This window comes from Notechis scutatus, chromosome 4 (genome assembly GCF_049901735.1).
Source record: "Notechis scutatus isolate UNSWTSFEM ecotype Mainland chromosome 4, rNotScu1.2, whole genome shotgun sequence".
NCBI lineage: Eukaryota > Metazoa > Chordata > Lepidosauria > Squamata > Elapidae > Notechis > Notechis scutatus.
In genome coordinates, this window is record NC_142012.1 from 88,558,349 (window position 1) to 88,572,654 (window position 14,306).

At 40.6% G+C, this 14,306-nt stretch overlaps 2 protein-coding genes across 4 annotated transcripts in view; both read left to right on the plus strand.

The window, feature by feature from the left end:
* Nucleotides 1-12,715, plus strand: part of HK1 (hexokinase 1) — a 46,288-nt gene extending 33,573 nt beyond the window's left edge. For both annotated transcript variants that reach the window (XM_087964067.1, XM_087964068.1), the window contains exons 11-19: nucleotides 62-210; nucleotides 314-433; nucleotides 2,655-2,750; nucleotides 3,232-3,331; nucleotides 3,950-4,133; nucleotides 5,749-5,904; nucleotides 8,280-8,513; nucleotides 10,138-11,052; nucleotides 11,196-12,715. In XM_087964067.1, coding sequence (XP_087820193.1) covers nucleotides 62-210; nucleotides 314-433; nucleotides 2,655-2,750; nucleotides 3,232-3,331; nucleotides 3,950-4,133; nucleotides 5,749-5,904; nucleotides 8,280-8,513; nucleotides 10,138-10,282 — 1,184 coding nt within the window. In that variant the 3' untranslated portion in view covers nucleotides 10,283-11,052; nucleotides 11,196-12,715. The remainder of the gene's footprint in view (nucleotides 1-61; nucleotides 211-313; nucleotides 434-2,654; nucleotides 2,751-3,231; nucleotides 3,332-3,949; nucleotides 4,134-5,748; nucleotides 5,905-8,279; nucleotides 8,514-10,137; nucleotides 11,053-11,195) is intronic.
* The window catches only part of FAM241B (family with sequence similarity 241 member B), a 223,850-nt gene that overhangs the window by 41,617 nt on the left and 167,927 nt on the right, over nucleotides 1-14,306 (plus strand). The gene's annotated exons all lie outside the window — the stretch shown is intronic.

A 14,306-nucleotide genomic window follows, 5' to 3' on the forward strand; every position in this document is an offset into this window, starting at 1 on the left:
CACCATCTCCAACAGAATTTAAGGGCTTTATTCCTAATGTTTAAAACTCCTTCGTTTGCAGAGAATGGAGACTTCCTGGCTCTGGATCTTGGTGGGACAAACTTCCGTGTTTTGCTGGTGAAGATCCGAAGTGGTAAAAGAAGGATGGTGGAAATGCACAATAAAATATATTCAATCCCTGTAGAGGTTATGCAGGGGACGGGAGAAGAGGTGAGCAGTACGGGAAGAGAATAAGTAATGCTACTATTTGTTAAATGCAATTTTGAAAACAAGAACCAATTATTTCACGACAGGAATTTCCTTCTCTTTTTAGCTGTTCGATCACATTGTCACCTGCATTTCGGACTTCTTGGATTACATGGGAATAAAAGGAGCTTGCCTTCCGCTGGGCTTCACCTTTTCTTTTCCCTGCAAACAGAACAGCCTAGATTGTGTAAGTGGCTCTTGTTGTTCACAAACGTCAGTTTTCATCACCTGCTACTGGGGATCTGTTTCCTTTGGCATTTTATGAATGGAAAAGCAATATAGATGAAGATGGTGCGAAATCCTACTGTTGCTGGCTGAACCACAAACACGGGCTTGGAGCAAGAGAAGCTTAAACCTTGGGAAGAAAACCTGGGTGGGAGTTCTTGTCCACAGGTACCAAACATGGGTGGAAATGTCTGTGCGTCTTATGGACCTGGGCTTCCCCCCAACAGCAGGAAGCTGAGTCCTCGTCCCAATAAACCCCTTTTATTTGATTTGCAATGAATTTCCTCTCCAACAAAGTCCCGACCAACAGTCTTTCATGATAGTTCCCAATTACAAACCTTCATCAGGCTTGGAGAGACACCACTGGCAATCTTTCAGTCACTGGAAATACTTGGCAAGCATGTCGGAATGAACTAATTGTTCCCTGCAAAGCCCCACTCCCCTTTCGCTCCTCTTTTATACTCTAGGGGAGGGGCCATTCATCCACCTGTGGCTTTATTCCCAAGGTGGGCCCTTATTCCTCAGCTGTTCCCTTCGTCTGGCAACTCTGTGCATGTGCACATTAAGAACAGGCTCTAGCTGTTCTTCTGCCTCACTGAGGTTTGACTCCGAAGGCAGCTGATAACTGTCAGACGGCCCTGGCCCCATCTCTGCCTTTGACGCAGAGCACCGGTCAGAGCCTTTCCCAATCTCCAGGAGTGGCCCATGCTCCTCCCCAACCTCCTCCCTGTCCTAATCTGCTGTCAGCTCCGCTGGCTGCTGTCGGGCCACAACAAATAGGCCGTGGCGGCAGGGTCCTTCTACAGTGCTGAGCCCTGCCTCTTCTGTCTTTTGTCATTGCCCATTTTCTTCCTCTAAACCCAGGTGTGTCTTGTGGTCAGGTGCGTCTTACAGTGCGAAAAATACGGTAGTCCTTGACGTACAACAGTTTGTTTAATGATGCTTCAAAGTGGCACTGAGAAAAATGACTTATAATTGGTCCTTGCACTTACAACGGCTGCAGCATCCCTGTGGTCGTGTGATCAAAATCCCAGCACTTGTTAACTGGTCCTTGCGTTTACGATGATTGCAGCATCCCAGGGTCACGTGACTTTCCCAGTCGACTTCCGGCAAGCGAGGTCAATGGTGGAAAGTAGGATTCATTTAAGAACCCTATGGATTGGCTTAATGGTTGCAGTGATGCATTTAACATGCATTTAACCGTGGCAAAAAAAAGGTTATAAAATCAACTGCAACTCACTCAGTACCTGCCTTGCTTAGCAGTGGAAATTCTGGTCCCAATTGTGGTCATAAGTCGAGAACCTCTACATGGGTTTCTCTGTTTCAGGCCTAGCAGAGAAGTTCTTCATTTTGAATTCCGATCATTCGATCCGTATTGCTTAGTATTGCCTGGCCTTGAAGTGGTAGCTTCTCTGGACGGCCTTTCAAACGGAAGCATTTCCCAGCTCGTCTGAAAATGCCAAATGTCAACCTGGGACTTCTTGCAGGTGGCATTGATGCTATGTTCATTGCAGGGATCAAAAACCTGTCCCCAGGTTAATTTCTGTCTGTGTATGGCTGTAGGCTGTGCTTTGACAGTGATCCTGAAGTGGAAATCGAAATAGATACTTCCAGGAATAATGGTTACTATCAATTTACATTGCTGATTTATAACGCAGAGCTGTGATTTTAACCTGAGCACCTTTAGGATGTATGGCTGAGGAATTCTGGGAGTTGGAGTCCATACATCTTAAAAGATGCTGAATTTGAGAGAAGAAAGTATCATATCACTTCAGCCTTTGCTTCTTCTTGTTTCACTTGGCTTTTCTGGATGGCAGATTTAGCATAGTTAACATTGAAGAGTAAATAATCTTTAATGAGATTTAGCTGAGGAAATGTAGGTTATTGTCCCCTTCTAACCCCAAGTTGCTTAGTCTAACATTCCACAGGTGTGGTATGGATGTCATGGATGTCTTAATGCCATCTTTCCCCAATCTAATGCCAACCAGATCAGTTGGAACTACGGGGTCAAAGACATTTTGGAAGTTGTAATCCCAATCTGTATTGGGCACGCAATAATAAATGGCTGTCATAAGTGTTCATTAGTTGTTTAGGTCCAGTATTACTTTTGGTGGCTATTTCTGGTTTGTTCTAATAACACATGTTTAGGATCAGATGTGGACTTTACTTACTTTGTTTTTCAGGGTATCCTTTTGAATTGGACCAAAGGTTTTAAGGCTACTGACTGCGAAGGAGAGGATGTTGTTAATTTGCTAAGAGATGGAATTAAAAGAAGAGAGGTGAGTTATACGTCTGTTTTTGGTTCAAGATTGAAAGATTGTGATCATTTTAAAATTAATATATTGTTGGTTGAATCACTGATGTATCATCACATTCTCTACATTGCTTAGCTTAGAATATAGTGCATACTTGTCTATAAAGTGAAGAATATGCAAAAAAAAAAATGCTGGTGAAACTAAGGCAGATTTTAACATCTGTTGCCAGCCCTTGGTGGAGTACTGGCCTTTGATGGTGATTTAATACATATCTGGTGTACCCAAAAATTATGTAAGGGAGCTTCCTATTATTCCTAACATTTTAGAATATATTGCTTTTTCAAAACAGTATAAACAGAAGTATTCATTGAAGGGTATTAAAAGATAAAAGCTAGATGTAGTCATAAGGAAGTGGCAAAAAGCAGAGAATAGATAATAAATGCTGGGCTGTCTTTTTTAATTTTTGCAAATAAAATAATGGTGTTATAATGTTGTCTCTTTCAAGGAATTTGAACTGGATGTTGTGGCTGTAGTGAATGATACAGTTGGAACTATGATGACTTGTGCCTACGAAGATCCAAATTGTGAAATAGGACTCATTGTGGGTATGTTTGAGGCCTGCTTTAATATTTTGCTGTGAGGAGCTTAGTGGTACTTAAAAAAACAGATTGTGTTTTCAACCATGCCAAACCTTCCTTTTCATTTTAATAATTCTACTTTACTTTCTACTGTAGATTGATCTGACGTTTACATTTCTCAAACCAGAAGCTTTTCTAGAAGCAATTATATGCTTTCCAGTCCTTAATAAATTCCCCTGGAAAGTGGGATCCCCCACCCCACCCCAACCTGTGATTTCAGAAGGCAGATAAGAGTAGATCTTCACAAGGACCACATTCAGCTATGCTGGGGAGACGCTGTTTGACTTGGTTTCTCATCAAACCAAAGCATTTCCCTCTTCTCTTCACCTTTCTATCCAATTATATTCCTTGCTTTCTATTTCCCTTTCCAATTGCTGCTACCCTTTCTCTTGACCACACTGAATTCCATTCAATTATGTTTTTGTCGTTTTGTGTTGGAAGGCAAGTATGTGTGCTATATAATAAGAGAGAGGGTCATGCACTGTATATGAGAGAGAATGGTAGTTTTTTTTTACTTAAGACCACATTCGGGATTGTAATTTCAGTTAAAAGGCAATGAAAGGCTTGTGTATTTCCTAATGCCAGGAACTGGGAGCAATGCCTGCTACATGGAGGAAGCCAGAAATATTGAAATGGTGGAAGGAGACCAGGGCAGGATGTGTGTGAACATGGAATGGGGTGCCTTTGGGGACAACGGATGCCTAGATGACATCAGGACGATCTATGACAAAGCTGTGGATGAGTTTTCGTTAAATAGTGGCAAGCAAAGGTAGGTCCTGATGAGAAATGTGAAGTTGTGTGGCTTTCTTTTGAGTTGTGTGCAGTACTGTTGGAGAACAGAAGGGTGTACAACTCAGCCAGAGACTGAACACTTACAGTCAGAATGTAGATGTGTGTGTCAGTACAGTTATTGTGGTTTCTTTTACAAGATCCTGATGATAACATCAAGAAGACAAACATCCATGGAAAGAAGGTTTTATGTTTTGTGTTTATGTTTGTGTTTGTTTATGCTTGTCGTTAAAAAATTTTTTTTTTTTTAAAAAGAAGACAAACATCCAATGTGAAGTCAGAAATATTTTTATCCACCACTATGAAAGATGGGTAACAACCATCCTTCAATTGAGATGGGCTAGGACTTTCCAAAGTCAGCAATGGAGACTGAGCATGCTCAGGATTCTTTACGGTGGAATGAGAAATAACAGCTGTTGGTCCGGGAAATAACAGGTTTTGATTCCTGATAAATGCGGAAGAATAGCTACAACAAATTGTTATCAAGGCCCCCCACTCCCAAAAAATATCAGGAGAAAAGCATGCTTTCTCTCTTTCCTCCCTTCCTTTGGCCTGTACTTTGCCAATTCATTGGTCATTTGGTGACCATTTGCAGTTATGGCAGTGATTAAAATGTAACTTCGCAAGGTATCCTTGCATCTAAGACACTGACAGGTCTGCAAACCAAAGGAAAGCTGAAGTAATATTGTTAAGCATGGCCGTGGTTTCCCTCACAGAGCACTTCATTTAATGCTCAAGTTGCTGGTTCCTGTTGTGGTTGCTAAATGAGAACTACCCGTTTAGGAAAAATAAGAGGGGATTGGAAATGTGTGAAATGGAACGATTGTCATATTCATCAACAGGTGTGAAAGGGATGTGGCTTCTCGGGTCACATGGATTTCTGAATCAGGGCTTAACAGTTTGTTTAGTGACGGGTCAAAGTTACAACAACACTGAAAGTGACTTGGGGCCATTTTTCACATGACCCTTGGAGCATCCCCATGGTCATGTGATCAGAATTCAGATGCTTGGCAACTAGCTCATATTTGTGACAGTTGCAGTGTTCCTGGGGTTATGGGATCCCATTTTGCGACCTTCTGACAAGCAACGTCAATGGAGAAGTCTGATTCACTTAACAACTGTGTTACTAACTTAACCACTGCACTGATTCACTTAACTAATGGCAAGAAAGGTAAAAAGGGGCAAAACTCACTTAACTGAGAAACAAATTTTGGGCTCGGTTGCGGTTGAAACTCAAGGACTGCCAGTAGTTTACTGACTATGCATTGGTTTGACATTTTTGCTTCATGTAAACGAAGCAGTGTAAAAATTCTCCTGCTCAATCTGCTTGTGAAAAATGCAGTAGATTTTAAAAACTTTTTTTTTTACAAGAAAGGAAAAAGAAGCTTGTGTGCTACCTTTTCAGGAAATTCCTTGGTTTTTCTAGGGACAGACTGTTGCCATTGAGTTCCGAGCCGAATGACCCATGTTTCCTTAAGTCATTCAATGTTTATAAGTTTATGCCTAAAGAAATCTTGTTCTCTATAAAAAATACTTAATTTCTGTCATTCTGGCTAACAGTGTTTCTGAACTAGTATTTCTGTCCATGATCGTAGGTATGAGAAGATGATCAGTGGAATGTATTTAGGGGAAATTGTCCGTAATATTTTGATTGACTTCACAAAAAGAGGATTCCTTTTCAGAGGTCAAATTTCAGAAACACTGAAAACTAGGGGCATTTTTGAAACCAAGTTTCTTTCACAGATTGAGAGGTAAGTGCGCACAATATATCTGGAATGGAGCTTGTCATTATCTCAATATATTAGCAGTTATTTAGGTATCTAATTTAACATTTTCTTCACAAACTCACACCAATACTTTGTCCTCATCATCTAGCTTAGGGGGTTGGGAACAATGGCCTTTTATGGCTTCAAATTCTGAGAGTTGAAGTCCACATGTCATAAAGGGATTGTTTCCCCACCTCTGATCTAGCTGAGTTTTTGACTGATTTTTGCCAAAGCAAACCAGTATCAGGGCTACTTAGTACCCAGAAAGAAATTACAGGAAGATCCCAATTGAGCAAAATCAAGAAACAAGCTGAGGCAAGAAGTGTCCATGTTAATCTGGGGTTAATTTGGATTTGAAGGAAACTATCCACTTTCTTTCTTGGAGTGTTGTTCTATGATATAACAGGTAACAGGTTTTTGCCACACCAATGTTCCGGTATCAGAAGGAACGTATTTTGCTTCAGCTTCAGCTCAGGGGGAAAAAAACCAGTTTGGTAGCAGTACAGGTTTGTTTTCTCTCTCTTTTGGCAGGTTCTTTTGAGTCAGTGTTGACCCCAATGTTGACTTTCTGGATTAGTCCCTACAGTTTTCCTGGCAAGAATTTTTGGAAGCTGGTGGCATTGTTTCCTTCCAAAGGCTGAGAGAATGTGATTATTCCCAAGGCTGCTTAGCTGACTTTATTAAGGCAGGATTAGAACTCACAGTCTCTTGGTTTCTAGCCTGGTGCCTTAATTACCACACCAACCAATCTCAAGCATAATGTAGGAACATATTAATATAAAAACTGAGGAGTAATGCTGACCATCTCCAGAGTGTCTTATTCTTCAACGATACTGTCTCGGAGAGTGGGCAGTTCTCTCCTGTTTTCTGTGACTAGGCCTTTTAAAAACCAGGCAAGTTAATGAAGGGGTGCACTTAAAAGGGATGTTTATGTTTGGTGGGAGACTATAATTTTACCTCACGAAAGGTATTTATTTGGGAAAAAAAACTTTATTTTGAAACATAAAAACATTAGATGAGAGCTAAAATTGAAAGAAGTGGGCTTGGGTTCAGAATTCATCATATTTGTAATATTCCCACTAAAAACAGTGATACTTCAGTTCATCTAGAACTAGGTTTGTGTAAAATCGCGTGTCCCGGGAGTAAAATGTTCTGGAGAACTTGGAAACAATTCCATTCCATCTTTGGACCAAGCTAGCCAGACTGTTTTGCAGGTGGTCCCATTATGGTGATCCAGATGTTCATGAGAGTGGATCATTTTTTTAAAGGATTCTGACTCAAAGAAGTTTACACCACGATAACATTCTCATAGCCTATTACTGATATTTCATTGGAGTCAGATTTTGAAATGATGCTGGTCAAATAAAAACATCTTGCTTGTGTAGAATTACATGAAACCTGATTTATGTTTTCGGTAAATGGGCCTTAGCTGTTAGCCCTGTGAGTTAGTCCAGATCAGAAGCACAACCCGGAGCATTAGCTATGTCCATTGAAAGATTATATTAACAGAATTATATTAATAGAAAATGGAAAGTTTTTCTCCCCTTTTTCCTTTTCCTTAAGAAAACCAGGGAGGGGCCTTTTTAAAACATCCCTGCATTCTCCCTCCTTCTGTAGGCAGAGATACCTTTTACACCTTACCTGTCCAGTCTGCAGTTCTCCCTCCTGTCTCCCAAGGTCATCCCCGCACACCATTACATTAGCTGAATATATAGTGCTATGATGGCGAATCTATGGCACGCGTGCCACAGGTAGCACGCAGAGCCATTTGTGCCAGCACGCGAGTTGCAGGCAAACTTGCCTCACTGCGCATGCGCGCGCCTCACAACTAATTTTCAGCCGGTTTGAGGCCTTTTTTGGCTTCCCAGAGGCTTCAGAAAGGCTTCTGCAGGCTTTTCAGGACGAAAACTAGGCCCGCTTCGTCACTTCCTGTTTTTCCGGAAATACCAGAAGTGATGAAACAAGCTTAGTTTTCGGCCTGAAAAGCCTTCCTGAAGCCTCTGGGAGGCCGAAAAAGGCCTCAAACCGGGCAAAAATCAGCTGTGAGGTGTAGTGCAGGTAAGGGGGCGGGGGGGGGGCGTGCGGGGGGGGGAGGGATTGCACACGCATGCATAGAGGGCATGGGGGGGCACGCATTACCTTCTGGGTGCTGGCACGCACAATTTTGGGCACAGGAGCCCAAAAAGGTTAGCCACCACTGATATAGTGGGTAGGGTCTGCATGTTGTCTGAAAAGATACTCCAGATGTGAAATCTGTGGGGCAGTGGTCCCTGAGCTAGTTTTTCCCTCAAATGAAATGCTTCGCTTTGGAAAGTCATTCACATACTTGACTCTGCCCCCTTCATGCTCTTTCTCAACAGCGATAGGTTAGCGTTGCTTCAGGTCCGTACTATTCTCCAGCAGCTTGGCCTGAACAGCACTTGCGATGACAGTATAATTGTGAAGACAGTATGTGGAGCTGTGTCGCGGAGGGCAGCTCAGCTGTGTGGCGCTGGAATGGCTGCTGTTGTGGACAAAATAAGGGAGAACAGAGGCTTGGAGCATCTGGATATAACCGTGGGCGTAGATGGCACACTATACAAACTTCATCCACAGTAAGTATTTTGTGTGAGTGTATCTGGGTAGGAGCAAATGCTGGATTCTGAATGGTTTAAATCTCATCCCCCCTGCCAGTCCATGTGTGGGAAATGTAGTCATTCAGTCTCAAGTGCCTTTATCACCACCATCATGTAGGTTAATGCAGACATGGGATGATGTTCTTCTGATGGTTCACTGTAAGTGTTGTGGTTTTCAGAAGATGGAAAAGTTGAAAAGATGGGACTCTTTCCCGGAGGTTCAGGGTTGGCACACTAAATTGAAGCCATCACAGATTAGTTTTTCTTCCCGTGTTGTCCATCTTTTATTATTATTATTTTATTATCTATTAAATTTATTTGGTGTCCATCTCACCACAAGGTGACTCTTCATGTGTGCAGTGTACACATATGTGTGTATAAATTATAATTAAATTATATATACATACTATAAATTAAGATAAATATATAATTTTTATATAATATATACAATTTATAATCTCCTCCTCCCTTGCTCTTTACTCTTCACCCATTCATCTTTTGGTCATCATATTGATATTCTTGTTGTATTCCTTTTTCATTGTTTATGGGTTGTATTATTTTACTTCTGATTACATTCCTTCCATTTTCTTCCTTTTTATTATTATAAGTTGCCTAGACTGGCCCCAAGGCGAGATAGGCGGCAAATAAATTTAATAAATAAAATAATAAATTCCTTTCCAAGTACAAAAATATGGTACATGTGACCACTGTATACTCTCTTCCTCCAGCATTATTTTCTGAGTAATAAATGATGGGCAGAGGATGTTTGTAATCTGACAGGTTGTTCATTTTTGTTTCTATGTGAGTGAAAATAAGTGCCTGCCTATTCCATCCACATCCTTGAGAGCACGTGCCAATCTGTGCCTCTGGCTTTCCATGGACAGTTGCTAGCAGGCATTTCTGTATTAACAGCCTTCCTCAACATTGTTGGCAGTTCTAGGAAAAGCAGTCTCAACACATCTTGAGAACACAGGTTGAAGAAGGCTGTTGTATAAAATGTATATGGTATTATTCTACATCAGAGGTCTCCAAACTTGGCAAGTTTAAGACTTGTGGACTTCAACTCCCAGAATTCTCCAGCCAGCTATTCTATGCTGGCTGGAGAATTCTGGGAGTAGAAGTCCACAAGTCTTAAACTTGCCAAGTTTGGAGACCTCTGTTCTATAAAATATCCATGGCCGTTCTTTTGCACAACCATCACATTTTAGTCGTAATGTAGGAAAAACATCTCCACATTTTGGTCATTCCCCTAAGAGTCACTTAAGTAAGATGGGTGGTGTAAAAATGTGATACATAAACAAATAAAATTAAAATTCCTGCCTACCTGCGCATAACTACAACAGTAGATCTGAAATCAGCAAGATGGAGGGTGTGTGTGTGTTGTGTTGCAATAGATCCCCTGCTGCTTTTGTTCATGAGTGACATGGTCACACTTTGGAAATGGCAGGAATTCTCATGCCCTACCGCACCTGCAGAGGCCAACCTTCCTGCCCCCTGCAAGTTAGGTGACGCCCACCCATCCCCTCCAGGCATATTTAGGTGATGGCGCCATTTTCAGTTGGGCAGAGGAGGACTTTTCATCCCTTTCTCTGCTTTCCTGCAGCTTTTCAAAGGTCATGCACAAAACGGTAGAGGAGCTGGCGCCCAAATGCAACGTGACATTCCTGCTTTCGGAAGACGGCAGCGGCAAAGGAGCCGCCCTCATCACTGCGGTGGGATGCCGACTGCGTGACGCTGAGCACAACTGAACTCTGCTCAGCCCTGGGGCTGCTTATGACTTCCAAGCACTTTCTTGACAAGCAGCAGTTCTGTAGCCTGAACTGGCAGGGAAGAGCCCAGAACTCGCTGCTTGGTGGAAGGGTTGGGGTTTAAGGAGAAAAAAAAGAAGAGTAAAATAAAAATAGAATGCTGATTAAGTATGCTGTTGCTGATAATATCTTCCACTTTGGGTCCCTTTGTCTGCATGTGTCTTTTTCTGCCCTATTTAGTACATTCCCCATCTGTAGATCATGAAAAAAAAATGGATAATTTAAGCAAAATGTCAAAAACTAATTTATGATTTGAGGTTCTAAAATTACAGCCAAAAAAATTGACGTGAGCGAGAGCAGGCGGTGGTCCCATGTCAAGTGTATTCTTTGCAGCTGCTACTATGTCCACATTAAATAAATATACCACCAACAAACAGTGCTGAATATGAGGCAAATGCTTATGCAGAGGGAACTTAGCAATTCCCATCTGAACTTTTCACCCGGTATTGTTTTATTCCCTCACCTTGAAGTTTACACTGCACTCCGGTAGCATTTGAATCTTCTGCACTTAAGACTCCCTTTAATGACCTGAATGTTCTTCTGTTTGCACTGAACCAAAGGATGTGCAGATCAATTAATGAGTCAACCAATATCTCTTCCCCCACTTGTCAATTATCGCTGCCATTTCTTTTGGCTTTGGTAATCAGTGTCAAAATTCCAAGCACCGTTTCAAAAGGCAAGTTTTTACGAATACCATCAAATGCCCTAAGGCAGGGGTGTCCAACCTTGGCCCCTTGAAGCCTGGCGGACTTCAACTCCCAGAATTCCCCAGCCAGCAAAGCTGGCTGGGGAATTCTGGGAGTTGAAGTCCGCCAGGCTTCAAGGGGCCAAGGTTGGACACTCCTGCCCTAAGGTGATTCAGATCTCTAGTTTTGAGAAATACTTTTGCCTTTATATTAGCTTTGCTATTTTCCGGGTTTCTCCTCCCTGCCCCCTTTAATAAAAGAGTTTGGAATTCCCTTGTTATTTTATGTCCTGCTGAGAGCCATTTCCAATTTACTAAGGTCGTGAATTCTGGGGGAAACTTGCATGGGAGAATATAATGGGTCAGAGGGGCAGACTTGAGTTTCTGTCGGATCCATATCACAGATGCACATCCAGAAGAACCAAATCGGTGTAAGGGTACAGTATTCGCATCCAACAACCAAAGCTATAGGAACCTGCAGATCTGAAGCCCCATCTTTTTTCATATACTGTATATTGAGGTAGGGCTCTGTGTAGTCCTGTCTCTCCTCTTCACTTTTTTAAAAAACAAAATCCCTCTCTTGAACAAACCTATCCAGCCTTTGCTCTAGAGCAGAGCAGTATTTCTCAACCTCAGTAACTTTAAGCTGTGTGGATTTCAACACTTGGTTGGCTGAGGAATTCTGGGAGCTGAAGTTCACACACCTTAAAAGTTGCCAGGTTGAGAAACATGCTCTACCCGGGACTACAGACCTGGGCCCAATTTTGATTTTCTCTTACACAGCCTAGGGCGTCTGATAAATCATTCTAAAATTTGCAGGAAACTGAATAGGTATGAATGGCTTCCTACTTTGGATGTTTCTGTAGGACATTTACACAATTACAAAACATTAAAATAGTCTTGACTTTGCTATAGCCAAAGAACCGGAGGGGAAAATATGATACACTATACCTTCTGTGGTGATTACAGTAGAATTCCTAGTGAAATCGGATTGGTTTTTATGGAGTTGAATTGCACCAATTATACTTCTGAAAATGTACACTTGGAGATAGGTAGGCATGTGGGGAATTAGTACTCTAAAAATTCTTGGAGCATTATTCTATGGTTGGATTTGGTGATGCGATTTACCAAGATACTTGAAAAATATTATTACAGGTAGCACCAGTGAAGATAATGTGCAAACAAACCATGGATATCCCAAGATCTCAGTTTGATCTAGACTTGAAATTTAAACTAGAGCATGATTATAGAGACTGAACTCTGTTCTTTTGTTAATAATTACCCAAGTAGCAAAGGGGTCAGCTGGGCTTTTTAAAGACTCTCCAGCTATCTCCATTCCAATAAATGATATTGATCACATCATTGGCAACAAGAAACAGCAAAATGAAAATAAAGCAAAGCAAGCTTAGTATTACTCTGAATCTCAAGATCCGGATTGCCCTCTCTCTTAATAAGCATTTTCAGTACGCATTTTGGTGCATTGTGATCGAATGTTGTGGTAAAATGAGTCTCGCCCAGTATTTTGCAGCTTTTAGTGTGTGTGCGTGTGTACGTCTTCCTGAAGGATCGCATGATTCCCGTGGTTTTCCTATGCTGGAAAGTCTTTTTATATTGCCTACTAGTAGTGATGATACTACATAGTGCAAAGTGGATATTTGTGACATAATTAAACTTTATTTTGAAGTGTGTTTATTGGTGTCTGTTGATTCTTTCTTACAAGAATGAAAGAGGAATTTATGTTGTAAAAATGCAAGAGAAACCAGGGAGGAATAATTTTCTCCAAATTTTTAGATTAGAGCCTTCCTGAAGAATTCAGAAATCTAGCCAATTTTGAGTTTTGATAAACATGTTTAGAAGAACTTTCTATATTTCAGATCCTGAACATGTGGTTGCAAAACTCAAGTGTTCTTGTTAAGTCAGCAAACCTGCCTAGGGCTTAATCTTCATGGGTCCCAGAGTGAATTTTGACACGCAGATATGTTCTTCCAGGATTAAACTTTGGGCATGAATTTAGGTTTGCACAGTTAGCTTATTTTTATATAGTTGTTACAGTTTGCAGCTTCAGTGTTGAAAAAACAAAAATCAAAAGTGGGCGGGAGCTTGGTTGGCATAAAAATGGCCTCAGCGGTTCATTGTGTAATGCTAGAAAACTCACAGCCTTCATTCCTTATAAGCAGGAATTCTATGTTCAAAACAAGATAAAAACCTTGCATGTTAAGGGCTTTAATGTTGACAGACGTTAACGAATGTCCAGTTTAAATTGCAAAATCTGTGCCCATCTGGAAATTTTTTGTAAGTTTGGCAATGTTTACACACACTTATTCAATAGGGTGCTTATTTTTTAGGCTGTAAATTGGTCTAATTTCGGGAAACGTTCATATACATACTGATGCCTCTATTCCTTGCAATCTTCTGAAGTTTTTTTTTTTTTTTTTGGCAGATGTTTTAAGAGGGTTTAAAAAAACCCTCCCAACATTAAAAAAAATTTTTTTTCCTAAAAAATAAATCTTGATCCATGATTTTATTCTGTGCTGCTTTTCAGTTTGCTGGAATCTTTGATATGGAAGTTTATTTCCAAAATTATTTAAAAACAATTTGGGGTATTTTATAGTATATAAATCACTATTTAATAAATTTATATAAATCAATATTTTCCCTTTCTTCAGTGAAATATTCTTACCTCATAAATTATAATAAATATTTAAAGCATGCCTCACAGTACACTGTCTTATTGCTATGTTTATTGAGCTATAATAATGAGTGTTAAATCTGATATTCTTTCCAAGAGACTTCAGGGATTTTTCAAATTATGGGGAAATACAAGGAAGATTTTTTTTCTCACTTTGCTCAGTTTTGAGAACTTTGCAACATTTAATTTACACTCGTGGAGTTCTTGTTGGGGATTGAAGGAGGGCTGAACCAGTTATAACTTCAATGGGAAAGAAAAACAGGTCTGAAGTAACATTTTTTCCAAGTAATAAAAGCCTTTTAATAAAAGTCATTTCCCTTATATGCTTTGCAGTGAAAGATAGAAGGCTCTGTTGGAAATTATAGCTTGGATTTGATCCCTCTAATCTTCCTAGGACAACTCAAGATGTTCAAGGTAGTTAGGTTGAAGGACCATAACACAGACCTCAACTTACAACTGTAGTTGAGCCCACAATTAGTTGTAAATTATGGTCGCTAAGTGGATCATGCGACTATGCCTGATTTTATGATCTATTTTGTGGTGGTCATTAAGTGAACCCTTGCTTGCTATGGAGGTACTCTTGGAACAAA